A 26,952-nucleotide genomic window follows, 5' to 3' on the forward strand; every position below is an offset into this window, starting at 1 on the left:
AGATTTTACCACTAGGACACTCTGTATATTTGGGGAAGAGATAGATAACTTTTGACATATACTCAAATGTTCTACCTAAATGTGTCCTCAAAATATACTTTAAATATCTCTTTGTTGGGGACGATTTTGTCTCTGGGTAGGATGGTGTTTGCTGACGATAAGGTGAAGGCTAGAGCTGTGACCTTCCACAGTACAGGGTGTGGGAGATATTAGCTCTCAAGCTTCATTTGCATGGGCTTCTCATCTCCTGCTCAAGTTTGGCCAAATCCATTAAGTGCACACTGTGTAGGTACTGGGAGTTGATGGGGGATGCTGGAGATTGGCTAAGGAATCTTTGAGATTGATTTGAGCCACCCAAGTGGATTGAGTAAGGGATGTGCAATAGAAGCTAGGAGGGATTAGGATGAAAGCTTATGGCAAGGAGAAACCCAAGGTTTACTGATATGAGGAAAAATTAGAGAGATCGGCTATATTCTCCTTAGAGTTAAGAGGTGTCCTTATTGAGATGTTCAAAATTATGAGCAATTTTGACAGGGTAAAGAAGGGTTTGTCAGTTAGTATGTCAGTGACAAGAGGTCACAATTTCAAGATTTCAGCAAGAGAGCTAGGAGAGAGATGAGGAGAAATGTCTTTATTCAGAGTTGTCAAGATTTGGAATGCACTGTCTGGGAGAGTGATGGAAGAAGATTCTATAGGAGGCTTCACAAGAGAGCTGGATACCTGCTTGAAAGTGTTATTGTCCTGGGTTAGGGAGATAGGGCCGGAGAATGGGACTAGCTGGGTAGCTTTTTCAGGAGCTGGTACAGACATGATGGGTTGAATGGCCTCTATCTAAATTTGGGGACGATTTTGTCTCTGGGTAGGATGGTGTTTGCTGAAGATAAGGTGAAGGTGAGAGCTGTGACCTTCCACAGTACAGGGTGTGGGAGATATTAGCTCTCAGGCTTCTATTCTATGATTCTTTGACATGAAGAATAATTCGTATTTGGCGTGGCTCCACGGGGGAATTCCAAGTGAGTTTTATTTTACTAGACCACCTCTGGTCTATGATGGAGCTTTGGTCTGATGGGGGAAAATGATCATTGTTGTGCTCCTCCATTTAACCAAATGTAGCTGTCAGGTCCAGACGATAGCATCAAAGCCTGAAATGCCTATTAACCAAAGGACCCCCTTGCTGTTTCTGATGGGCATCCTTGCTGCCCTCAATTTAAAATTGTAATCAGCTGCAGCAATGTGGGAGACAAAATGGGGAGAAAGGCCCATGTTTTATTTTAACTGACTGCCCCACCCAATTTCCGCCAGCGGTTAAAAGTTCCCCTTTGTCACATGGTTCAAGTCTGAGCTTAAACATACTTGCTTTGGTTCAGTGGGAGACCCAGCACTTTTGATGGGTCATGGACCCATTCCAGAGACTTGGAGCGATATTGGGAACCTGGTGATGAAGCACCAGTCTTGTAATTGCAGAACCCCAGGCTAGCTCTGTGAGGAGTAGTGGTACACATCCCACCTTGGCATCCAGTGGAATTTCAATTCAACTTGTAATTCTGAGAATTGAAAGCTGATTTCAATAATGGTGATAATGAAATGATCATTGATTGTTACCCAAAAACATATTTGGATCATGAATGTCTCTTAGGGAGGAAAATCTGGCCTGGCCTACACGTGGCTCCGTATCCACAGTAATGTGGTTGACTCTTAACCCCTCTTCTCCAACAGAATAAGTGATTTAGTTCAAAGGGCTGGGCAACAGATCATCCTTGTTGATGATGCTTGCATCCTATGACAATATAAATCCTGAAAATCAATGGTTTGTTGATCCTCTTTGCTGGTTATTGAATCTTATTGTACATCTTAAGGTTTGCCACACTTGTCTTCCCTTGCAACGGTACAAAGCTACATCATGGGAGGGCTTTGGGTCATTCTGAGATTGTGCAAAGATGCTTTACAAAAGCAAATTCTCCCTAGGGGACATTGCATCTTAAAATCTGTTGTTTTGTTTTATTTCTCAGCCCATCTCCAACCCTCTGGCCACGTGAGGCAAGTTGCATACTCCAGCTACCCCAGGAGCACGAGCCACCGTCTCCGGACCAACTTTCAAGGGCGTCGCAGTTACTCTGAAGTCAGTGATGTGAAGGTGGAGAGTCACACAATGCCATCTCGACTGCCAGCAGATGACCAAACCTCACCAACGCACAGGCAGTACCTTGCTAATGATTACCTGAAGGTGCCTGACAGTCCAGACATTGGCCCATTTGAAAGGCAGATCGAGTCTGAAGATGAGGATTGGATGAACCATAGTCCTCCTGGGACTTTGGACAGGGGAATAAGGAGCACTTCCTCCTGTACAGCGCTCCCAATCCCAGACACTACCATGAATAGGAGTTCGACCGAGTATTCCAGATCAGAACATGCACAGTCATGGCCTTCTATCAATGTAGGTCTGCAGTTTTATTGACCCCAACTGATTTTTTTCTGTTTCAAAAATATATTTTATTCATACAAAATATCTTCATATATACATTATCACAAATGCACTTCAGTTCTGTACAGTAGCATATCAAGAAAACAAACAAACATTGGAGTTTAACACTATCCAACAAACATACCAATGGCATCTCTTACTTGAATCATGTGTTTGAGGCACCAGGAAGATCCCGATTGACACCAATGGAATCTTGTGCATTTTTTGATAGATTTCCATTATCGAGCAACATTAGTCTGTGTTTCAGTTCAGATTATGATTGTGCAGGTGTTTAAAAGATTGTTTCTTTTTTTATTGTTGATGGAAGCAGAAAGGATTTTTAAAGCATCTGATAAAACTTGCAAAATTTGGGAAGGAGAGTAAATAGTGAAAAACTGGCTCCTCTCACTTGTAAATTTGATAACAAGGGAATAAAGAGCAGAGATTATCCACTGGGCTAACCAACAGGAGAGTTAGGAAATGGAAAGGTACCATTTCTTCTTAGCTGTGCTGATTTTCTGTGTAACATCCACCCAAAATAAGTACAAGCCATGGGTAGATTGTTCAAGTTGCCTTCAGCACAAATCAGCTTTCCACAAATCCTTACTCTGATTTCTAGGAAGAAAATAACAAACAGACTGATCCAGCCACAAAACCCACATTGTTGAGGGTGAATTATTCACAACAGTGAATTCGCATTGCTATGCTCATGCAAAAAAAGTAGAATAGAACAAAACATTATGGATGCTGGAGATCTGAAACAAAAACAGAAATTGCTGAAGAAATTCAGCAGGTTTGGCAGCATCTGTGGGAAAAGAAACAGAGTTAACATTTCGAGTCCAGTGACTCTTCATCTGACCTGTTAGCAGCTGGGAAAAAATGGTATCTATACTGAAGTTAGTGCAGTGACGGGGGGGGAGGAGTGAGGGAGGTGAGGAGACAGAGCCAGAGAGAGAGAGAGAGAGAAATGAAAGGGGTGGGTGGCTAAACAAAGAGATAATGGACACCAGACCAGGACAGAAGAAAAGCAGAATAAGATAAAATAGGAGCTAAGAGTGAGAAAGTGGGTTAGCTGTGATGAATGCAACATGTGATAATGAGCCTAGGAGTTCATGGGAATGGGTGACCACGCTAAAAGCAACCCACATTATAACAGGGGTGGGGATGGGGGTGGGTAAGAAACATGGAAAGGTGGATTCAGGCTGTACTGTTATCGAACTTGATGATGAGTCCTAGAGGCTAAAAGGTCCCCAAGCAGAAAATAAGATGTTGTTCTTTGAGCTTGCGCTGAGGCTCCCTGGAACTCTGCAGCACACCTGCGACAGAAATGTTGGTGTAGGAACACAGTTTTGTGGGGAATGGCAAGTAACTGGAAGGTCAGGGTCATTTTTGAGGACAAAGAGTAAGCATCCTAAAAACGTTCCATCATCATTTTGATTTAGCCCCCTCTGACTCTCCCTCACCTTAATGGGCTTTGTAAGTTAGTCAATTGGAAAACCGCAAGTGATTTACTGGCAGTGGTTAATATTTGGTGATTTGGTGATGGGGAAACAAACTATTCAGTTGTGTGTGAGAGCACTAGAAAAAGAAAAGTAGGTTGCTTCTTAGAGTGCCAGGACATCAATAGCTATACTTTAGAAAGCTTATTGAGTTTTTAAAAGGCTCGCTTAGAAGCTGACCACACTGTTTCAAACTAACTTGAAAATTCTCAATATGTTCCAAAAAGCCATTTCCATTCATTTAAAAATTTGAATACTCACGGTGGGAGATTGATACTTGGACTAGAAAAGAAGTTCTATTTTAATGATTCATTTTCAGCAGTATTAATCAAACTGCACCAAATACCAAGTTACCGTTCCTAAATAAATATAGTATATTTTTATGAATAAAAAATACTTCTGAAAATGTCTCATTATTTTAATTTGCAGATGTATTTTAATAAAACGTGAAAGAAAGTCTTCAAACCGTAAAGTTGATTCTGCAATATTTTATCAGAAGGAATATTTGAAGCAGAAGCAATAACTTTATGCAAAGGATTTATTTAAGCAGGGTCAGACTGAGTTGGTTTTTTTGAAAGGTGTTTTATCTAACAGATAGGAGGCAGTAATGGGTCATTTTCTGTTGGCAAGTTGTAACTTGTGGAGTGCCAAAGGAATCAGGGCTGGAGCCTCAACTATTTACAATATATATTCCTCAGTTCAATAAAGGGCCCCAGTGTATGGCTGCTAAATTTGCTGATGACAGAAAGATATGTAAGAAAATAAATTATGAACCAGACATAATGAGGATGCAAAGGAATGTAGACAGGAGTAAGGGAGTCAGCAAACATTAACAGATAGAATATGCTGTGGGAAATTGTGAACTTGTTAACTTTGGAAGGAAGAGAGAACTTTGGGGTATGGAGACGTCTGGGTGTCCTGGTGCATCAAGTACATAAACCTAGCATGTAGATACAAATAATGAGAGAGACAAATAGAGTTTTATTGGTTTTTGCAAGTGAAATTGAATATAAAAATAATGACATTTTGCTACAGTTGTACAGAGTGCTCCACATTTGGAGCACAGGGTGTGGTTTTAGTTATAACCAGCTCAGAAAAGGTTACATAGCACCAAGCAGGGGCTTGTATCTTCCAAGGAGAGGTTAAACAGGCTGGACTTTGCTCCGTTGGAGTATAGAAAAATAAAGTGATTTTATTGGATCATATAAAATCCCAATGGGGCTTGACCAAGTAGATACTACAAGGAAGTTGTGGAGGACATTAAAGTAGGGGCTGCAATTTAAAAATAAGGGGCCTTCCATTTAAGAATGAGTTAAGGAGAATTATTTTTCTCAGAGGATCATGATTCTTGGAACTCTTATCCCGAGAGAGCAGTAGAGATGAAGTCATTAAATATTTTTAAGGCAGAGGTAGATAGATTCATGACTAACATGGGAGTCAAAGGTTATTGGGAGTCGGCAGGAATGTGAAGTTGAGGTGACAATTGGCTCAACATGACCTTATTGACTGGTAGAGCAGGCTTGAGGTATTGAATAGCCCATTTCTGCTTCTAGTTTGCATTTTTGTGGATTTGAAAATTGGAAAAGATTTGATTTAATTATTCTTGACACGTACCTAGGTACAGTGAAAAGTTTTGTTTTGCATCTAGTACAAGCGGAGCATACTATGCAAAGTGCCTTAGGGTCATGGAACAAAGCGAATGGGCTGTGTGTCCTATGATTTGAGGGCTGCTCCTCTTACAGATAGGGATTGACAGCTACACTCACAGAGACCCATGAGTACAAGTGGACAGGGAAATTGGATTGTCAGACTTTTGCAATAATGGGTGCTATTCTGATATCGACGGAAAGGAATATTGTTAGGGAAAGGTGGGAGAAGCTTTATCAATGTTTAGAAATTGCCATGGTTTGAAGTGGCAGAAATTGAGTGCATAGATGTTCAAATTGGGTCTTTGATTATTTCATTGTAGAACTAAATTGTTACCCATGTTTGCCTTCTTTACCATCTTGTTTCGTCTCATATTTTATTTTTCTAATTATGGAGATCTATGTTGAGGTAAGATGTAATGAATCCCAATTGCATCCCACTTAAATCTTTCATCAGCATAAGACTAGATGCTAAGGATAGGTAACCTACTTTTCCATGGATGTAACTGATACATAGTTCCTATAGGATCACAGGATCAGAAGGAGTAGCCTGCTCAAGGTGCCAAGGACAATGTTAAAAGTCTATCTTAGATTAATAAGTATTGTACATACCAGGATTCAAACTGTTGATTTCCCCCCTTACCCTATAGCCTGGTTGTACACCATGTGTTTTTGTTTGATTTGCTCATGTGATGTGTCAGCATTTCCTACCTAATTCACCAGAAATCAGTTAAGAGTCAGCCACATTGCTGTGGGTCACATAAGTATAGTTGAGTTCCATCCCTAAAGAGCATGAGTGAACCAGGTGAGTGTTTACAACAATAGGCAGTTGTTACATGGTTGCCAACTTTTTAAAATTCCAGATTTTTAAAAAATGGATCTGCTGTGGTGGTATTTGAAACAATGTCACTACAATATTAGACTGTGATGATGAATTGCCAGTGTGGTGGCATTATCACTGCACTACCTCCTCTCCATAGAGTCGCCCATGATGCCATCACCCCAAACCCTGATCTGGAAATGATCACTGTCTTTGAAATGTTGGAAGTCATGCCTTCTGGAGCACTGGAAGAATGAGTGTTATTCAGTGCAAATATTTAATCATGAATAATTGTTATAATTGTCACAAAGCTAGTCTCTTTTTTTTCTGAAAGCTATTCCTTGGCTCAAGGAGACTCTGTCCTTGATTTTTTTCAGAGGGGCAATAAACTGGGCTGGGCTCCAATCAGTCTGGTTTGGTGCAGAGATGAAAAGGATTTTGAGAGGCCTTTTGTTTATATGTAAACAGATGAGACTTCAGGCCAAAGTGGTCATGCTTTAGAAGTGACCTGTATGATGAAAGGAGAGGGGCCAGCTCTCTAGCTGACCTGAGCTGAGCAGTTTTAGTTCAATCTTGAACTGGAAAGTTCAACAGGGAGCTGTGTGAAAACTCTCTCTCTTTTCTGCCCTTCAGCTTCAAGCATGTGTTCCATTTATACTGGTTTTTAAAGGGTCTTTGCTTATTGGGACTGTTGTGTATATTTGGAACAGCATAGTTAAGTCTAGTTGGATAGGCTGAGTTCTGTAGGGGTTCTTTATTCTAGTCTTTGTCTTTCATTGTGTAACTTTGTGATAAATCTTTCCCTGGTAGTCAACCTAACTATCTCACTCTGGGTAATTTTTACTGTACAGTTACCAAAGCAAATTGCAAAGTTATGGTCTGGGGCTGCCTGCTTAAGAATTTTTTGAGTGGTCTGGCTTGGTCCATAACATAATTGATATCAAGGCAATAGATCTGTCAATAAACAATTCACACAGTGAACATTTTATGATTGATTTTTTTGTTCCTTACTCCATGCTCAGCTTTGGATGGAAACGGGAGACTCGGACATCAGGAGCTGCCCACTGTGCCAATTAGCCTTTCCCCTCAACTACCCAGATGATGCCCTCATAAAACACATTGATACTCACTTGGAAAACAGCAAGATCTGATAGCACTGCTCCTCACTGAGTCGTGGAAGGATTGAAGAAAATGAAGAAGCAAAAGATTGTCTTGAAAAACTAATACAAGAGAGCAACTATTGCAGAACAAAAAAGGAAGCAAATGTTCTACTTGCTAATCTAATTTTACTTTCTGTTGGGGTTGGAGGGAGATGACTATGTGTCTTGAATGAACCTAAGAAAGAGATAGAAATGCTACTTTGAAGGCTGCTCCACATTTGAAGAATAAAGATAAACATTTTTGATCAGTTGCCGTCAAACGTGACAAATGATATGTCTTCCAGTGAAATCAGTTTACTTCCAAAAGCAGAATACTTGAAGCTTGTTCAATGTGAACCAGGATATGCTGGAATCAGTAGCTGGAGAATGAAGTTGCCCCATTGCAAAATGAAAAGGGGCAACCGAAAGGTTAGGTCTCGATGTTAAGTTAGGAAGCCTATCGCTTAACGGCGAAGATTGAACTGGTGTAGTTCATTATTGGGATAGGTTTCCAGTGATACTTATACAGTTGACTTCTAGTTATTGAGATTTAACAAAAATCTAATTTATTGTTGAGGAATGGGGAGTTGCAGAACATCTCATAGATTGACATTGGCAAAATGCAGTCTATAACCTGAAGGACAAGTGCATCAATATCACAAATTGTCCTTTTTTATTGTCCTCCCCCATTGATTCCAGGTTGGAAATTCTATTTATAGTATTGAACACCTTGGTGAACCACAGTAGGAAATAAAACAAATTGAACTTATTAATATTGACTATACACATGGTTCAAAGTTATGTAACATTGTCACATGCATGTCTCTTATTCAAATTGCTTGACATCTGACTCCATACACAGAAGCTGTTACAGGCCAGCGTAAATTCAATCTCGATCTGTAACAGAATAAAAGAAATACTTGCATTTATATAGCACCTTTCATGCCTACAGGACTCTCCAAAGCCAGTGAGGTACTTTTGAACTGGAGTCAATTGTTGTAAGGTAAGAAATGCAACAGCTAATTTGCACACAGCAAGCTTCCACAAACAGCAGTGCAATAATAAACAGATAATTGCTTTTTTTGATTGAAAACAACAAATGCTATAGATCACAGTGGGTCAGGCAGCATCCATGGAGAGAGAGCAATCTAACGTTTCACGTTTAGGTGACACTTCATCAGAGCCAAATTGCTTTTTTAATATTGATTGATGTGTCAATATTGACCAGAATACTTAGGATAACTCTCTTGTTCATCTTTAATATAATCCCACAAGACATTTTACATCTATATTTATCTGAGAACGAATGGGTTTTGGTTTTATGTCTCACCCAAAGGCAGCACCTGTGGCACTGCAGCACTCCCTTAGTGCTGGGCTAGACTGTCGCCTTAGACTTCTATTTCATGTTTCAGGAGTAGGAACTAGAAACCTGTAATGTGAGAGTCCTACCAACTGAGCCATGAGGGAAATAGTGATGTGATTTTCCTTAACCTCACCAAACTTGGTGGAAATTTCACTTTTCTTGTAGATTACATACACATGCATGCACACATACCAGTGAAAGGTTTGAACGCCAGTAGGTCGAGCAGCACACAGAGCTTCTGATAATCTAAAGATTCCAATGACTGACAACAGAATGAGAGATTAATTTAATGGAATTTCATATCTGCATGTCATGTTCAAATGTATACATAATATAAAAAATCTTACAACTTCAACTTTATCCATAATAAATTGCTATGTTTGTATGTATGTTGAAAACTGCCTGGATAATCTTGTTACACTGTGCTAATGTATCCCCGCAGTGGAAACACTGAACTAGCAGTGACCGAAAGAGAGTTTAATTACGGCTTGGCAGGTTTTTGAAGACAGTTTCCATTATAAATATGGCATTTACAATAGAAATATAAAATATAAGAGCAGAACCAGTAAACTTTAAATAAAATTAACCTCTGTCTGTGCATCCCTGCTTTAGATGCCCTGAGGCAGTGGAAGGGCTCTATATAAATGCAAATTATTTATTGCTTCTAGTGCATATGGGCATGTATATATTACCTCAGATTGGCACTGCATGGTGCACAGATGATGGTATTCCTGATGAGAAGATGCAAAACACAACAGGTTGAGAATTTTGACTTCCGCACTAGATTCACCAACGTACTCCTTTGGATAACCTCGCCTGAGAATGAAATCACCAGCTGGTGGCTCTTAGGGGTGGGTTCATCTCCTCAATCAACTGAGGTTACCATGAAGGACTCTCCTTCTCAATCTCTCTCCTCACCTGAGGCATGGTGACCCTCAGGTTAAACCACCACCATTCATCTCTCTCTCTCTCTCTCTCTCTCTCTAATGAGAGATGAGCTCTATGGTTCTCTGGGACTATGGCGACTTTACTTTTACTTCCAAAATTTGATGTTAAGTATTTATTGCATAATAACATAATTACATACAAAGGAACATGAGTAGACCGTTTGGCCCCTTGAGCCTGTTCTGCCATTCAATGAGATCATGGCTGACGTGTGGTCTAACTCACCTTGGCCAATAGCCCTTCTGATTCCCCGTATACTGGGTAGCCTTAAAACTCAGACTTGACTAAAAATTTAGGATCTTGATGAAAGGCTAGCCCCTCATTTCAGGAAGGCAGAATGCTGTTAATAAAGCTAGATGTTACTGGCATTCTAGATTGGAATGTCACCCTCTTGGCTGGATGGACACAAAGTGGTGTTGATGTCAATGTGTGTGGCTCAAGCTGTTTTAATTTTCAGCAACCTAAGAAGCATGAATAGACACTGAAAGGAAAGAAAATTAGAGGGAACTGGTAAAGTCCTATTCATGTTGCTCTTTTTTCAGTAACACAGTGAGAGAAAGTGAGTCTGACACCCAGGAAAATGCCTTTTGTATGATAGAAGAATTGGCTGGTAGCAAGTTGCAAGACTTGAAGTCATTTCAAGCGATTCTAATGTGATCATAAAGATGAGGGCTGGTTTATGTGGTAGCAAGGTTCCTGAGATTGCATTCCAGTCAGCTCCCAGCCAACTGTTGTTCCCTATAATGTATGCAAGACTGTGAGAGGCTTTAAATTTGAACAGTTGGCTGCTTTACCAATTCTCATCTTCCGCTTCACCGCCAAATGTTGCTGTTAGGGTTTCTGTCTTCCGTGCCCCCTGGGGAATTTTACCATTCACTTTGCATCTTGCACTCTGCCAGCAATTTTGTTACTGTCCATTTTGTATCTCTTATTTCCGCTGCTTGCTTCTTAACTTCTGCTGCCAAGTGGATTGACGTCATGTAATGAGAGAAGAGACTTGATACACAAGTAGGACTGATGAGAGGAGAGACCAGAGAGAAGGTGCATTTGCTACATGTGGCACAGGTGTTTATGGCCTAGCAGCTGTTATTCTGACAGGTTTATCTTTGGTTCAAGCTAGCTTTGGCCAAAGTGATGAACTACATGTGGTGATTATAACAAGTGAATCTCATAGAATATGAGTTCCCTGATTGGCGCTGTTAATCTGGAGTCCTGGCTGACAGATATAAACAGGAATGTCAGAGGTTCTGTTCACTCTGAGAGCTGCCTCTGAGTGAGCTGGATCAGTGTCATGGACTCTCCCGTGTAAATAAAGGGTGACTTCACGATGGGATACTGGTCTGTGTGGAGTTATTTCACTATGAGATACCTATTCTAATTCAAACTGATATTCAGTTCCAAAATGCACAATATAGTGCAGTCCTGTAAAGTTTACAGACCAGGAATTTCCCAGGTTTATTCCTTTGACTGTGTTATGTTAACTGAGCTCAGTTATGGTAGCTGTTGGGACTCAAAAAGTGTGGCGCCTGAAAAGGACAGTTGTTCAGGCAATGTCCGAGGAGCAGGAGAGTCGATGTTTTGAACATAAGCTCTTTACCAGGAATGATGAAGAGCTTATGCTCGAAATGTCGACTCTCTTGTTCCTCAGGTGCTGCCTGACCAGCTGTGCTTTTCCAATGCCACACTATTTGACTCTGATCGCCAGCATCTGCAGTCCTCACTTTGTCCTAGCTGTTGGGACTGATCAGTTGGTCCTGGGCTGAAGTTTGGGATTCAAAAATTATATCAATATCCTGGAAATTTGACACAGGAAAGCCAACGGTTTGTGTGATACAATTCTGAACATCAGTTGGAAATCTTTTTTTGTCAATTTACTCTTCTGTCACTATTTGGCTTGTGGTAGGGTTCCAGAATGATTTTTGCTACAGATGTTTTGTAACACTCTGATGGGAGAATTGTGTTTTCAAGAAGGAGTTAGATATGTCCTTAGGACTAAAGGGATCATAAGGTGTGAGAAGAAAGCAGGAACAGGGTTTTGAGTTGAATGATCAACCATAATCACACTTAATGGTGGATCAGGCTCCAAGGGGTAAGTGGCCTGCTCCTATTTTCTATGTTTCTTGCCTATGCATCAGAATGTTCTGGTTCAAATCCTGCTTCAGGGCTTGAGCCACCCTCCTCTAGCTTATCTCTCCACGTTTCAGGCTCACTGCCTTTATTCCTGATGAAGGGCTTTTGCCCGAAATGTCGATTTCAAAGCTACTTGGATGCTGCCTGAACTGCTGTGCTCTTCCAGCACCACTAATTCAGAATCTGGTTTCCAGCATCTGCAGTCATTGTTTTTACCACATAAAAATTAAGGCTGACGTGGTGCTATTGGTGTCATCTTTCAATGAGATGTTAAGCTGAAGATGTTAAGTCTGGTGGATGCAGAAGGTCCCATGACACTGCTTTGAAGGACAGATAAGTTGTCTCTGTCAATAATTATCCCTCAATTCACTTCACATAAAAAAACAGATTTTCTGGTCATTTACGTATAGATGTTTGTGAGAGCTTGCTGTGTGTGAATTGGCTGCACTCCTTCCTGTATTGCAGCAATTCAAAAGTATTTAATCGGCTGTGCAGTACTTTGAGACATCTGGTGGTTGTGGAAAGCTTTATATAAATGCATACCTTTCTTTGAAACTTATCATTGGTAAAATATTTAATCCCAATCCATACAATTGGAGTATTTAGGGTTCCAGAGATTCTTGTTTGCAAAGGTACACTCCAATGCAGAAATCGAAGTTTCATTTTTTTGTGTCAAATTAGTCATATTAACTCTAAATAATCTATTTGCCTGGTCTTCTGATACCAAAAGATTCAAGTTCAGTGGACGTAAATTGAAAGGACCAGCATAACCGAACTTTAATAACTTTCCTCTGTACTTTTCATAATAAGTCTTATTTATCCTGAAATAATTATTATTAAGTGGGAGCGTGGAACTGACGTGCCTGAAGAGCTGATTTAATGTTTAACTGCCAGAGCATTGTTTTGCATTCTGCAATCTCAAACTGTTGGAATGAATTCTTCCTTACTGTTGAAACTTTTGATTTGAATTGTGCTTCATGCGGCTGTCCACTTACTATTTTTTAGGGTGATCTCCATCCCTGCTGTTAAAATAACTTCAGTTATGATTAAAGAAAATGAATATCAAATTGAGTAAAATATCCAACATGCCAAATGAGCGCCAACTTTGTCCAAGTATAAGGTTTTGCCTTGAGTAATGAGGCTAGGTTTTCACCTTTTCATTGAGATGGGGAGTGAAGAAACAATTTTCAGAGACTTTCTGTCACAGTTTCATAGATGTGATGCAAAGAGGTTTGTTCACGTAGTTTGGCACTGACTACTATTGAACAAGTTGCCAATGAAAAGTCTTCTGCTCAATCAGTAGCCTTATCTTTCCTCCAAACCCTAAAAGATTAAGAATTTTTTGAAATGATTACACACAAACATGAGAAGGCCATTCACCCCTCAAGCCTGTTCTGCCATTTAATTATATCATGGTTGATCTGTACTTCAACTCCATTTATTGGCAATTTCCATGGCAAATCAAAATCTATTGACATTATTCTTAATTTCGATAACTTTTTGCCTTTCTGGGTGAAGGTTGTTCCAGATTTCTTTTTGTGAAAGAAATGCTTTGAACGAGCACATTTAGGCTCACATTCATCAAACATAACCTCACAAACCAAATCTTATTTTAAGGTTGTATTTCCCCAAATCCAAAAACAATGGGCATGGATGTTTTTACTTTGCGCAGGTTAAAGTTTATTTCACAGGGACAGAATCCGTTATTTTTGCAGATCTTGGATCTTATAAAGATTGTCTTGTAAGGCCGATTAGCTCAGTTGGATAAGTGTGGTGCTTAACAAGGACACAGGTTCAATCTGCTTACTGACTGAAACAGTTCCTGGGGCTTGCCACTTGGCATATTGTGATATCGTCACATTATTGTGCCCTGCACAAATATGAACATATTATGTGGAGGGAAGGTTTGTTTTACAGGAGTGGAGAAGAACTGGAAGCTAAGTTCATTATCATAAAAATATTTCATAAAAAGAAAAGTTTTATTGGCAATGCAGTTAGTGCCATGTTTTCACATTTTTGTAATGGACATGATGGACATATAGTAGAAAATTCTGAGTTGCATTCACCTACATTCATCTACATTCCAATTTAAGTAATAATAATTGCTTGAATTCTTCAGGATATGTGGAACTCAGTCAGAAGCTAGCAATGTAGGGACTGGTTGTGTCTCCAAATACGTTTTGAATATACATTATGAGAATTTTGTAAAACAGAGATGGTCTATTCGGCCCAGTAATCCTATTGACTTTAGATAAATCAGCATTATGTATCCACAATCCTATTCTGTTTCTCTCCAGAAAGTAATTGCCTTGCTCTTGAACTCATTTATACTGTCTGAATCATTGACTTTGCCTGATTTTCTAGCCTTTGGTGAAGACTTTCTGCCAGATGGTTAACTTCCAACTTCATCGTATCTGAATTTTTCAACGTCATTAATGAAAAGTTTTAATCATCTTGAAAATACCTCTTATTCTAACTCCTCCAATGCTGAAAGACGACAGCTCCTCAGATGTTGAGTCTGTCAGGAGGTCTAACATCTCAAATGTCTTAATTTATTTTCATCAAGAGGGCTGGAAGTTACAGACTCAGGAACTGCTCAACACAGTCCAAACATCCCTGCTTCACACATTTTGTTAATTGATGACTCAGGACGATATGTGAATGAGATTGTGTTCTCCAAAAGTAGGAAAACTTTTTTTCAGTTTCTTCCTACTCAAGTTCTGTCTTCTGCTTCTTGCATATAGGAAAGAGAGAGCGAGAAAGGCCATCATTGTACAGTTATTTTGAATGCTGCCTCCTGACTACTGTTGGCATCATTATACTGATTGTTAAGAAGAATTTGTGTTTATTCTGGGAGGAAGACCCATCATGGTAAATGGTGCCCACAAACGAACATTGCAACATGACTCCAATGTGGAAATAATGGGGCTGTCTCTACTAATCAGCTTTCAGCAGGCTAGTTTTATTCAAAGTGTAACAACGTTAGGCAGAAGTTGTAATCTCTGAAGTGAACAAGGAGCTGTACAGGACTTGGAACATTTTCCACAATATTTAAACTGATCAGCATGATTCCTGTTTGTGATGAATCTCTCCAGGAGATATTTACATGTTTCCACCAACATTTAACCAAACCATCTTAAACTGGAAATATGACGCAAATGACGCTCACAATTGTTTTTTTTTGTATTTTGTAATGAGTTGGTGAAAAGGGGAGAAAAGGTCTCTAAAAAAAGTTATATAAAGATGACTTTGAAAGTGTTATATAAAGGCAACTTTGATTTGTAATGAAATGCCAAAACACACTTGTTGGGCACTGCATACAAACTGTGATATTTTTTACAATTGTGCTAATATTATTCTAAGCTAAAGACTTGACAATTCTGATGATCTTACTGTGAACTTCTTTCTCAATGCTGTGTGTGACAACTTGCTGATACCTGCTGATGGTATTATCATAATATTTTGAGGGGTTTAATTACCAGTCTTTCAAATCCAGTCACGAGGTGAATGTGAAAGGACATAATCGCAAAGTAGACAGTAGATCTCGAGACATTAGATGTGTGCCTCCCAATGTTTATGCAAATTTGGCAACATGCATTCTGACAGTTTCTTATAGTGCATTTTATGTAGATTCACTTCATCTATACTTTATTCTTTTACAATCTGAATGAACAATTTAGCCAAAGAGATTTAGGGTTCATCTTATATCCAAGAATTTTTTTTAAGTTAAGACCTGTATGTCCTCTGTTTTATATTCTTGTGTGGTTTGACCAAGTTTAAACCTTCAGACACAGTTATTCCATTTTATCTAAATGATGTTGGAACACAAACTGAAGACTGTTAACACTGTCTGTATTGTCAGGAGTCAACAATCACAAGAACAGAGCACACATGTTGATAAATCGCTTCCTTTATCTTCAACAAAAACAGGAATTGCTGGAAAATCTCAGCAAGTCCTTCAGCGTCTGTGGAGAGAAGAGTCAAGAGTGTGGTGCTGGAAAAACACAGCAGGTCAGGTTGCATCCGAGGAGCAGGAGGGTCGATGTTTTGGGCAAAAGTCCTTCATCAGGAAGGGCTTTTCCTGATGAAGGGCTTTTGCCCAAAACGTCGACTCTTCTGCGCCTCAGATGCTGCTTGACCTGCTGTGCTTTTCCAGCACTACACTCTCGACTCTAATCTCTAGCATCAGCAGAGCTCACTTTCCCCTGTCTGTGGTGAGAAGCAGAGTTAACTTTTCGGGTCCAGTGACCCTTCTTCAGAATGCTTATGTTACCTCACCTGGGTTATCTAAATATGGATGTCCCGATGTTGTCTGAATAGTTAATATCTCATTTGTTGCTGTGTGCATTCACTTGTATTTTGTAACAGGCAAATACCTGCATTTTGGATAGGCCATTGAGAGACTTGCAAATTCAAAGAATCACAGATTAAAGCTATTTAAAAAATAAATTATTGCATTTTCTTCCACACTGTTCATAACCCCAGGGCATGCCATTGTCAACGCACTATTTAAAAGTGTGTTCACTCTTGTCGGAAATGCGGCAGACAAATTTGTCAGTGGCATCCCACAAACAGTAAATGGAGCAGCCAGCTTGATTGGCACAACATCCACAACAATTCCATTCCTTCCACCACCGACGCTCAGTAACAGCAGTGTGTACTATCTACAAGATGCATAACAGAAATTCAGCAAAGAAAAGTCTTTTCCCTGGGTTGGGGGGTCCAGAACTAGAGGGCATAGGTTTAGGGTGAGAGGGGAAAGATATAAAAGAGACCTAAGGGGCAACTTTTTCACACAGAGGGTGGTATGGGTATGGAATGAGCTGCCAGAGGAAGTGGTGTAGGCCGGTACAATTGCAACATTTAAAAGGCATTTGGATGGGTATATGAATAGGAAAGGTTTGGAGAGATATGGCAGCATCCAACCTGAACTGCTGTGCTCTTCCAGCACCACTAATCCAGTATTTGGTTTTCAGCATCTGCAGTCATTGTTTGGAGAGATATGGGCCAGGTGCTGGTAGGTGGGACTAGATCGGGTTGGGATATCTGGTCGGCATGGACGGGTTGGACCAAAGGATCTATTTCCATGCTGTATATCTCTGTGACTCTATCCTTCAGACAGCACCTTCCAAACCCACAGCCACTTCCACCTAGAAGGACAGGGGCAGCAGATACTTGGAACACCACCACCTTCAAGTTCTCCTTCAAACCATTCACCATCCTGACTTGGCAATAAAGTACTGTTCCTTTGCTGTCACTTGGTCAAAATCGTAGAATTCCCTCCCTAATGGAATTGTGGGTCAATCATCAGCAGGTAGACTAGAACAGTTCAAGGTGGCAGCTCACCATCATCTTCTCAAGGGCAACTAGGGACGGGCAATAAATACTGGCCAGTCAGAGATGCCCACATTCCAAAAATGAATGCAAAAAAGATACATTCCACTGGTACATTTTTTTTTAAAGTGATGTTCATAGATGTGGGTGGCACGATGGCACAGTAGTTAGCACTGCTGCCTCACAGCGCCAGAGACCCGGGTTCAATTCCCATCTCAAGCGACTGACTGTGTGGAGTTTGCACATTCTCCCCGTGTCTGTGTGGGTTTCCTCCGAGTGCTCCGGTTTCCTCCCACAGTCCAAACATGTGCAGGTTAGTTGAATTGGCTATGCTAAATTGCCTGTAGTGTTAGTTGTAAGGGAATGGGTCTGGGTGGGTTGCACTTCAGCAGGTCGGTGTGGACTTGTTGGGCCGAAGGGCCTGTTCCACACTGTAAGCAATCTAAGTAATCCATTGGCCAGAGTTACAGGGGACACTTCCTTGTTTCTCTTCAAAATAGTGTAATGGACCTCTTAAACTGTTCCAGAGGGCAATAAAGACTCAATTGCATTCTGGGCCTGGAACCACATATAGGCTAGACCAGGTAAAGATAGAGTCACAGAGATGGACAGCATGGAAACAGACCCTTCGGTCCAACCCGTCCATGCCAACCAGATATCCCAACCCAATCTAGTCCCATCTGCCAGCACCCGGCCCATATCCCTCCAAACCCTTCCTATTCATATACCCATCCAAATGCCTCTTAAATGTTGCAATTGTACCAGCCTCCACCACTTCCTCTGGCAGCTCATTCCATACACGTACCACCCTCCACGTGAAAAAGTTGCCACTTAGGTCTCTTTTATATCTTTCCCCTCTCACCCTAAACCTATGCCCTCTAGTTCTGGACTCCCCAACCCCAGGGAAAAGACTTTTTCTATTTATCCTATCCAAGCCCCTCATAATTTTGTAAACCTCTATAAGGTCACCCCTCAGCCTCCGACGCTCCAGGGAAAACAGCCCCAGCCTGTTCAGCCTCTCTCTGTAGCTCAAATCTTCCAACCCTGGCAACATCCTTGTAAATCTTTTCTGAACCCTTTCAAGTTTCACAACATCTTTCCTATAGGAAGGAGACCAGAATTGCATGCAATATTCCAACAGTGGCCTAACCAATGTCCTGTACAGTCGCAACATGACCTCCCAACTCCTGTACTCAATACTCTGACCAATAAAGGAGAGCATCCCAAATGCCTTCTTCACTATCTTATCTACCTGCGACTCCACTTTCAAGGACATAGAGACCTTGGAGTGCAGGTTCATTTGTTCAGCAACACTCCTGAGGACCTGACCATTAAGTGTATAAGTCCTGCTAAGATTTGCTTTCCCAAAATGCAGCATCTCGCATTTATCTGAATTAAACTCCATCTGTCACTTCTCAGCCCATTGGCCCATCTGGTCCAGATCCTATTGTAATCTGAGGTAACCCTCTTCGCTGTCCACTACACCTCCAATTTTGGTGTCATCTGCAAACTTACTAACTGTACCTCTTATGCTCGCATCCAGATCATTTATGTAAATGACAAAAAGTAGACACAAAAGATGACACATTTCCTTCCTGAAAGGACATGAGTGAACCAGATAAGAAAACTGAAAGTGCTGGAGAAACTCAGCAGGTCTGGAGCATCTGTGATGAGAAAACAGTTAATGGTTCCAAGTCCATGACGATTCTCCAGCTGTGGTTTTACAAAATCAATAATGGTTCTGCGGCTACCATTACTGATGACTAATTATATATCTTCGAGGAGAAAGTGAGGACTGCAGATGCTGGAGATCAGAGCTGAAAATGTGTTGCTGGAAAAGCGCAGCAGGTCAGGCAGCATCCAAGGAACAGGAGAATCGACGTTTCAGGCATCAGCCCTTCTTCAGGAATGATTCCTGAAGAAGGGCTGATGCCCGAAACGTCGATTCTCCTGTTCCTTGGATGCTGCCTGACCTACTGCGCTTTTCCAGTGACTAATTATATATTCCAAGTTTTATTTATTAAGTGAGTTCAAGTTCACCTTCAACTATGGTGGAATTGGAACTCATTCCCTGGACTATTAGAATAGACCTCTGGATTACCAGTCCAATAACTAGAGAGGACAGAAAGGTAACTTTATTTAAGGTATGGCACCTCCAGCAGTGAGCACTGGAGCGCTAGTGTAAATTTGCTGCTCAAGACTCTGAACAGGACTTGATCCATAACCTTCAGACTCAGAATGTGTTAGCCGTGGGTGGGGGATGTGTGAAGGCATTAAGCCAGGGACTTGACTGAGTCGTGCAACCATGTTCAGATAAAGACATATTCTATCCTATAACAATGAGCCACTACATGTTGACTTGTCTTACAACTATCTTCAGCCTCAGTGGTGGTCCTGCATTTTGCATCCTGTCGTAGAGTAATAGAGATATACAACACAGAAACTGACCCCTTGGTCCAACTCGTCCATGCCGACCAGATATCCTAACTTAATCTAGTCCCATTTGCCAGCACTTGGCCTATATTCCTCTAAATCCTTCCTATTTATATACCTATCCAGATGCATTTTATATGTTGTAATTGTACCAGCCTCCACCACTTCCTCTGGCAGCTCATTCCATAGATGCACCGCCCTCTGTATGAAAAAGTTGCCCCTTAGGTCCCTTTTAAATGTTTTCCCTGTCACCTTAAACCTATGCCCTCTACTTCTGGACTCTCCCACCCCAGGGAAAAGATTTTGTCTATTTACCCTATCCATGTCCCTCATGATTTTATAAACCTCAATAAGGTCACCCCTCAGCCTCCAACGCTCCAGGGAAAACAGCGCCAGACTCTTCAGTTCCTCCCTATAGCTCAACTCCTCCAACACTGGCAACATCCTTGTAAACCTTTTCTGAACCCTTTCAAGTTTCACAACATCCTTCCAACAGTCCTTTGACCTATCCAGAATCCTCAATAGGAAATTGTATCTCAAAAAAAATTAGCTCATATTGCATTATATTATTAAAAATGTGTCTTCTTGATAATGTCGTGAACGAGAACACTGCTGTTTCACCCTTTGTATCCTGTTTCAAAATTAGGCACAGCCATTTGTACCAGGCAGCAGCTGGAATATTCAATAAGGGGAGTCAGGGTAGACACGTCTGAGTTAGTCAATGGAACTAGGTTACGAACATATAACAGGAAGGACAACAAATCTTGTCTTACGTTAGAGCCTATTTAACCAGAACGTCTACAAACTATGGCATTCATAACTCAGGACTAAAAGTCTCTCAATAAAAGCACAATTATTTGTCCACCAGTTTGCGGTAAGTGGAGGATAGTCACAGAATACATGTTATTATGAGAGTGCAGATGCAAGGCATGATTGTTGTGTGGAGTTATCTATAGTTGCTATTGTGTGACTATTTCTTGGTGAAGAAGAATGGCTATTCAAAAAAATCCAGTTATCGTAGGTTTGGCAGGCTGAGACTCAGGTTTTCAAAAGCTCCATGAGAACCACATTATGTTGTTTCCATATCATTCCTTCTGCTTCTGAATTTTGCATATGACTACTTAAGATCTAAGGCACAAAAACAGGTCATTGGAACCAACCAATCTATGGTGGTGTTCATGCTCAATTGAGCTTCCTCCCAGTTTTCTATTTTTAAAGTTTATCATTGTAATCTTCTGTTGCCTTCCCTCTCAATTTATTTCTATAGTTTTGCCTTAAATGTAGCTCTATTATTTTTTCAACCACTCCCTGTGGTGCTGAGTTCCACATTCTCACCACTTTCTAGATAGAGTAGTTTGTTTTGAATTCCCCAGTAGGTATGTTGGTGACTATCTTACATTGGTGACCTCTATTTATGGTCCTTCAAAAGGAAACATTCTCTCTGTATCCACTTGATCAGATCCTTTCATGATTTTCAAGACCTCTCCTACACCCAGCTTTGTCTTTCAAGATAAAGTAATCCAAGCTATCAATCAATCTTTACATATTTTAAAGCCGTACTACATGAGGTGTTATAGAAAATAAGTTAAATGAATTGCAAGTCCCTTTGCTCAGAGGGTCCACATAGCTACTGCTACACACAGACCTCAAAGATCTGTGCAGTGACTGGAGAGATTAGAGGGAACATAGATTGCATGATCACTCAATTTGTGCAAGGTTAACTATGATCTAATTAAATGGCAGAACAAACTTAATAGGCTGCATGGCTCCTCCTGCTTCTAGGCATCAAAAATGATGCTGGAATTCTCCTGCATGCACAGAAAATGTTGCTTTGTACTCTATTGGCATAATATGTTGCACTCACAGGTACATATGTGTTTGTGTCTGTGTACAAACTCTAACCAGTATATAGGATCTCGTGCCTCCCATTCCCATTTCCACGTGCCCATTCATCTCATATTATTATACTTTCTGATGATTTAACACAAGCCTTGTCCCAGCTGGTGCCGAATTCTCACACCACTGGGTGTGACTGCTATTACTGCAGTACCTGTGAGGGGGTAGAAGCAGACAGTGTCAGATGGGGTGCTAATGGGAATCATTTCAATCGGATCATTATCACAAACAAGTGTCAGATTCCTCATTGGTGCTCCGATGAAGAGCTGTCTGTTCCATATGGAACACCTGACTGCCCTCATTTTCGAAGATCTAAAGATGTCTGATGAAAGTAGATTAATTAACCGTGTGGAGCTGGTGTCCTTTTTGCAAACTCAAATTAAATGTGGCCTTTCAGAAATTTTGAGATTTCTTTCAAACTGGGTGGCACAGTGGGTTAGTGGTTAACGCTGTAGCCTCACAGCGCCAGGGACCTGGGTTTGATTCAAACCTCAAGCGACTATCTGTGTGGAGTTTGCATATTCTCCCCTTGTCTGCGTGGGTTTCCTCCCACAGTCTGAAGATGTGCAGGTTAGGTGGATTGGTCATGTTGAATTGCCCAGAGTGTCCAGGGAAGTGCAGGCTAGGTGGGTTAACCATGAGAAATGCAGGGTTGTAGGATAGAAGGTGGGTCTGAGTGGGATGCTCTTCTGAGGGTCAGCATGAACACGATGGGCCAAGTGGCCTGCTTCCACACTGTAGGGATTCTATGATTTTAAACTGTATACGAAATTAATGGATAGGGAATGAGCATCAGGATCCAGAAATTTTCCCTGCCTCACCTCCCTCCAAGTCCAAACCTACCAGGAGCCTCTTACAATCACACTCCACCTCAACCCACTGCCCCACATGGCTCAGGACAGCAAGTGATGTTGCACATTGTTTTTCCTAAACTGCAATGCAATGGCACTGTGGTGTGTGTGTGTGTGTGTGTGTGTTGATCAGACGTGGGGCCCTATTCTGTGACTCAGCCACTTGTTACTTTGCACTGTGTGGAGTCACACATGTTTATTTGAAGTACCAGATAATGATGATACACGTGGAACCTCAATCATGCATTGGGGGTGGTGTGGGGCTGTTTGGGTGCCCAGGTAGCTGCAGTGGGAGTGAATAAATGAACTGAAACTTTTGGGTTGCTCTGATCCAACTACTGCGAGAGAAAGCCAGTGGGCTGCTTTTGTCCAGTGGAAGTTTGAACATAATAATTCAATGTTGTTTGACACACAAACATGCAGGCTTCCTCAATTAACTGTCCAATTTCCAAGATATACCATCGAACTCACTGCCATTCATATGCATAGGCGAAAGTGAGGACGGCAGATGTTGGAGATTAGAGTCAAGAGCATAGCAGGTCAGGCAGCATCCGAAGTGCAGGAAACTCGATGTTCATATGCAAAACTGTGTCCCTATGTGAGTTCATGTGAGTTTCCTGAATTGATGCAGATAGCACATTGTATTGATGTAGATTTATGCCCAAAGATCTTGGCTCAGAGCAGTTTGAAATGCATGTACATGCACACACACACACACACAAACACACACACACACACCAACACACACACACACAGTCAGTGTATGGGCTGAGGATTTAAGGGGAGATGATAATGTAGTATTATTGTTCGTAGACTGTTAATCCAGGGACCCAGGTAACATTTTGGGGCCCTGGGTTTGAATCAGGCTGTGGCAGAGGGTAGAATTTAAATTGAATTTTAACAAAAATTTAAAATTCAGAGTCTAATGATAGCCACTGACAATCGTTCATGAACCCAAATGGTTCATGAATCGTAGAAGCAAAGAATTCCATGATTCTATCTGGTTCATGAATGCCCTTTAGGGAAGGAAAATGCCGTCTGTACCTGGTCAGGCCAAACAAGTGACTCCAGACCCACAGCAACGTGGCTGACACTTAACTGCCCTCTGGGTAATTAGAATTGGTTAATAAATGTTGATCTAGCCAGTGATGCCCACAGGAGAATACAAAATAAGGAAGTTTGGCAGCAGCTATACAGGAATTTCATGAGACATCACATGGACTATTAGGTACAGTTTTGGTGTCTTTAACTGAGAAAAGATGTACTTGTCCGAGAGTCAAACTGATTCCTGGAATGGCATATGAGCAGAGATGGGGTTGACGGGGCTTGTCTTCACTGGAGTTTGGAAGAATGAGAGGAAAATCTCATTAAAACCCAGCAACAATTTTACAAAGGGCTAGACAGACTGGGTGCACAGTAGATGCTTGCACCGTCCATTGGGAGGTCAGGATTAAGGGGTCACAGTCTCAGGGTGGGCTATTCTGGACTATGCTGAGGAGAAATTTCTTCACTCAGAATTTTCTGCAGAATTTTCTACCACAGAAGGCTGTGGAGGTGATGCCACTGAACATGGTTATAAATGAATTAGGTAGATTTCTAGAGGATAAAGGCATCAAGGGGCATGGGGAGACAGTGTGAGCATGACATTGGGATAGAGGAACGTGTGATTTTGATGATTTGCATGGGCTGAATGCGCTTTTATTTTCTTTGTTTTTTGATGTTTGTATGAAATTACCTGATGTTGGCATAACTGAGATTTTTGGTCTTCCACAATGATTCACTTCGTGATATTTTGAGTTGGGCCAGCCTCACAAATACTGTGGGACTACAATTCAAGCTCACAGGCTTGATATTCTGTTAGGACTAACTCACCTCCTGACTCCATAGAACCTGACCACCATTGAAAAGGCACAAGTCAGAAATGTGATGGAATACTCTCCATGTGCCTTGATGGTTGTAGCTCCAATAATACACAAAAAGACTTGACACCATTCAAAATAAAACAGCCCACTTGGTCAGCACCCTAGCCAACACCTTCAGTCATCAACTGCACACCTCTGGATACGTCACGCAACACCTAAAAGACAGCAGCTCACCAAAGCTCCTCTGACAACATCTTCCAAAATGCCTGGGTGTACCTACACTTGCAAGTTCCCCTCTGAGTCAAACACCATCCTGACTTGGAGATGCAATGGCTGTTACTTTGCTGTTGCTGGGTCTAAAAGTTGGATTTCTGGACCAAGTGTGTACCTATACCATCCAGACTGTGATACTTCAGTAGCATGGATCACCAGTTTCTCCAGAGAAAACTTGAATGACTAATGAGTGCTAATTAAGAAAAAAAAAATCTCTATACTGAGATCCGGACTGAATGTTACCACTGCGCAGCAAGTCTCAGTGCACTTGAAACATTTTTGTCCCCAGTATTCCCCAAATATATTCAGAAATGCAAAGGAATTGGAAAGGTTTCCCAACATGATTCCACACAGTAAAAGGAAGACAACGGAAACAAAGTGTTCTGAGACTGACATTGCAGAGGACACTCAAATGAAAATAAAAATAAAATACTGCCAATGCTGGAGATCTCAAGCAAACATCAAAAATGCTTGAAAAACTCAGCAGATCTGTCAGCACCTGTTGCATGAACTTAGCTTTGCTTGTTTCTCCAGACATACTGTTGAGATGCCTGTTGAGTTTCTCCAGTATTTTCTGTATCTTTTGCGGAAAGCAGTGGCCCACGTGCTGTTATCCAAAGTTGCTGGTGCTGTACTTAACTTTGTTATACAAACATGATTTCACCTTCCAATGTAGGAAAATGAGCTGCAGCAGAAACCTCAGCCTAAGCATTGGGTGATGTGACAAGCTAACCAACTGGCGTAATTTTCAGCTGATTTTATTGTTACAAGGAACTCAGGATTAATATCTGAATGAACCTCCTGTTTTTCTTTAAGTTGAAACTATGTCCTCCTGTTTGTTCCTCAGGTCTCCCAGATCAATGGAAACATTGTGACATGTTTAGGACAATTAAACAGGAAACCTACAGCCAAATGGCAGTATTCCTATGGAGTGAATGAGCTTCCCTCTGTGCTGTAAGGTTTATAAGGTTGCCAAATTGTACCACACTCAGTCAACCACCAGAAGGCACACAAGAGCAAACTGCACATTGCAAATGTAACATGGAAACCCCGTGTGGGATTATATCATCTCCAATACCTCCTCAAATTGTCGTTTCTCACCAGAGTATTGAGACAGACCTAACTCCTGATGAATGAACCTTGCTGATTTCAATTTTGTTTTATGGTGTGAGGCTATAGGGAAGGGCAGAGAATGATCAGACAGGATGGGTGGGACAGTTCACCCATCCATCTCAGTTTGACACTGCTTTCAGATTTCAGGCACAAAGACACAGTATCATCTCATTTCAAAACCAGATAGTGCGATATATGTCCCTGTGACCCTGAGACCTGTGGAAACCCCCCATCTTGCATGCCCCGCAGCCTTGGCTGACACTTCATGGCACTTCTACATTAATCATGGTAGCAACTCAATGGGACACTAGGCAGCAAGGTCAGGATTCTGACTACTGTTCCCTTGAACATGCACATCCTCGGAAAATGGTGATTCCACACGACCTGACCCGTCATTACAATGGATGAATTCTGGTTCATTTTCTTTCATTGTTTCGAGGAGAGAAATATTTTTGTGGAGATTTGAACTTCTGGCTGAGTGACCTGACTCTTATTTGTTCAAATCATAAACGAGCAGATGTACTCAATAGGACAGGTAGCCTCTGGGGTGAGAAGAGCAGAGCTAATGTAGATGAATGGATCACTGCCAAGATCTATAGCAGTCCTGATAACTCACAGAAATAACTTCAAGCTTCCCTTTGCCTGAAGTCAATGGAAATAAAAATGTGGATAGATATGAAATGGGCTGTCCATATCCCATTACCAATTTGGAATCCTCTACCACAGAGAGTTATAGAGTCATAGAGTCAGACAGCACGGTAACAGACTCTTCGGTCCAACCAGTCCATGCCAATCATAATCCCAAACTAAACTGGTCCCAACTGCCTGCGCTTAGTCCATATCCTTCGAAATATTTCTTATTCATATACTTATCCAAATGACTTTTGTGGAAGTTCAGTCTTTGGATGTGTTTAAGGTGGAGATTGCAGGGTTATTGGATGGGGTGGGTAAAAGACTTTGAAGCGTTCGATTAGCCAATGATGGTGTTGAATGGCAGGACAAGCTCAACAGGCTGAACAGCCTGCTTCCATTCATGTGCAATCGTCTAGACTTCTGTTTCAGAGTTTCATTGCAACCACTACAATTCTAGTCAATTTTCTATCCTAATATGGAGTTTTTTATTCTTTCTGGTGAACATGGAGGAAGATAAGGCCATTTAGAACTTTGAGCCTGCTTCACCATTCAAT

General features: G+C 41.2%; 1 protein-coding gene across 3 annotated transcripts in view; it reads left to right on the plus strand.

Annotated features, from left to right (window-relative positions):
• The window catches only part of LOC140465730 (TANK-binding kinase 1-binding protein 1-like), a 131,942-nt gene extending 124,108 nt beyond the window's left edge, over positions 1-7,834 (plus strand). For all 3 annotated transcript variants that reach the window (XM_072561397.1, XM_072561398.1, XM_072561399.1), the window contains 2 exons: positions 2,010-2,434; positions 7,449-7,834. In XM_072561397.1, coding sequence (XP_072417498.1) covers positions 2,010-2,434; positions 7,449-7,577 — 554 coding nt within the window. In that variant the 3' untranslated portion in view covers positions 7,578-7,834. The remainder of the gene's footprint in view (positions 1-2,009; positions 2,435-7,448) is intronic.
• Positions 7,835-26,952: the final 19,118 nt, after the last annotated feature.

Source organism: Chiloscyllium punctatum, chromosome 42 (genome assembly GCF_047496795.1).
Source record: "Chiloscyllium punctatum isolate Juve2018m chromosome 42, sChiPun1.3, whole genome shotgun sequence".
NCBI lineage: Eukaryota > Metazoa > Chordata > Chondrichthyes > Orectolobiformes > Hemiscylliidae > Chiloscyllium > Chiloscyllium punctatum.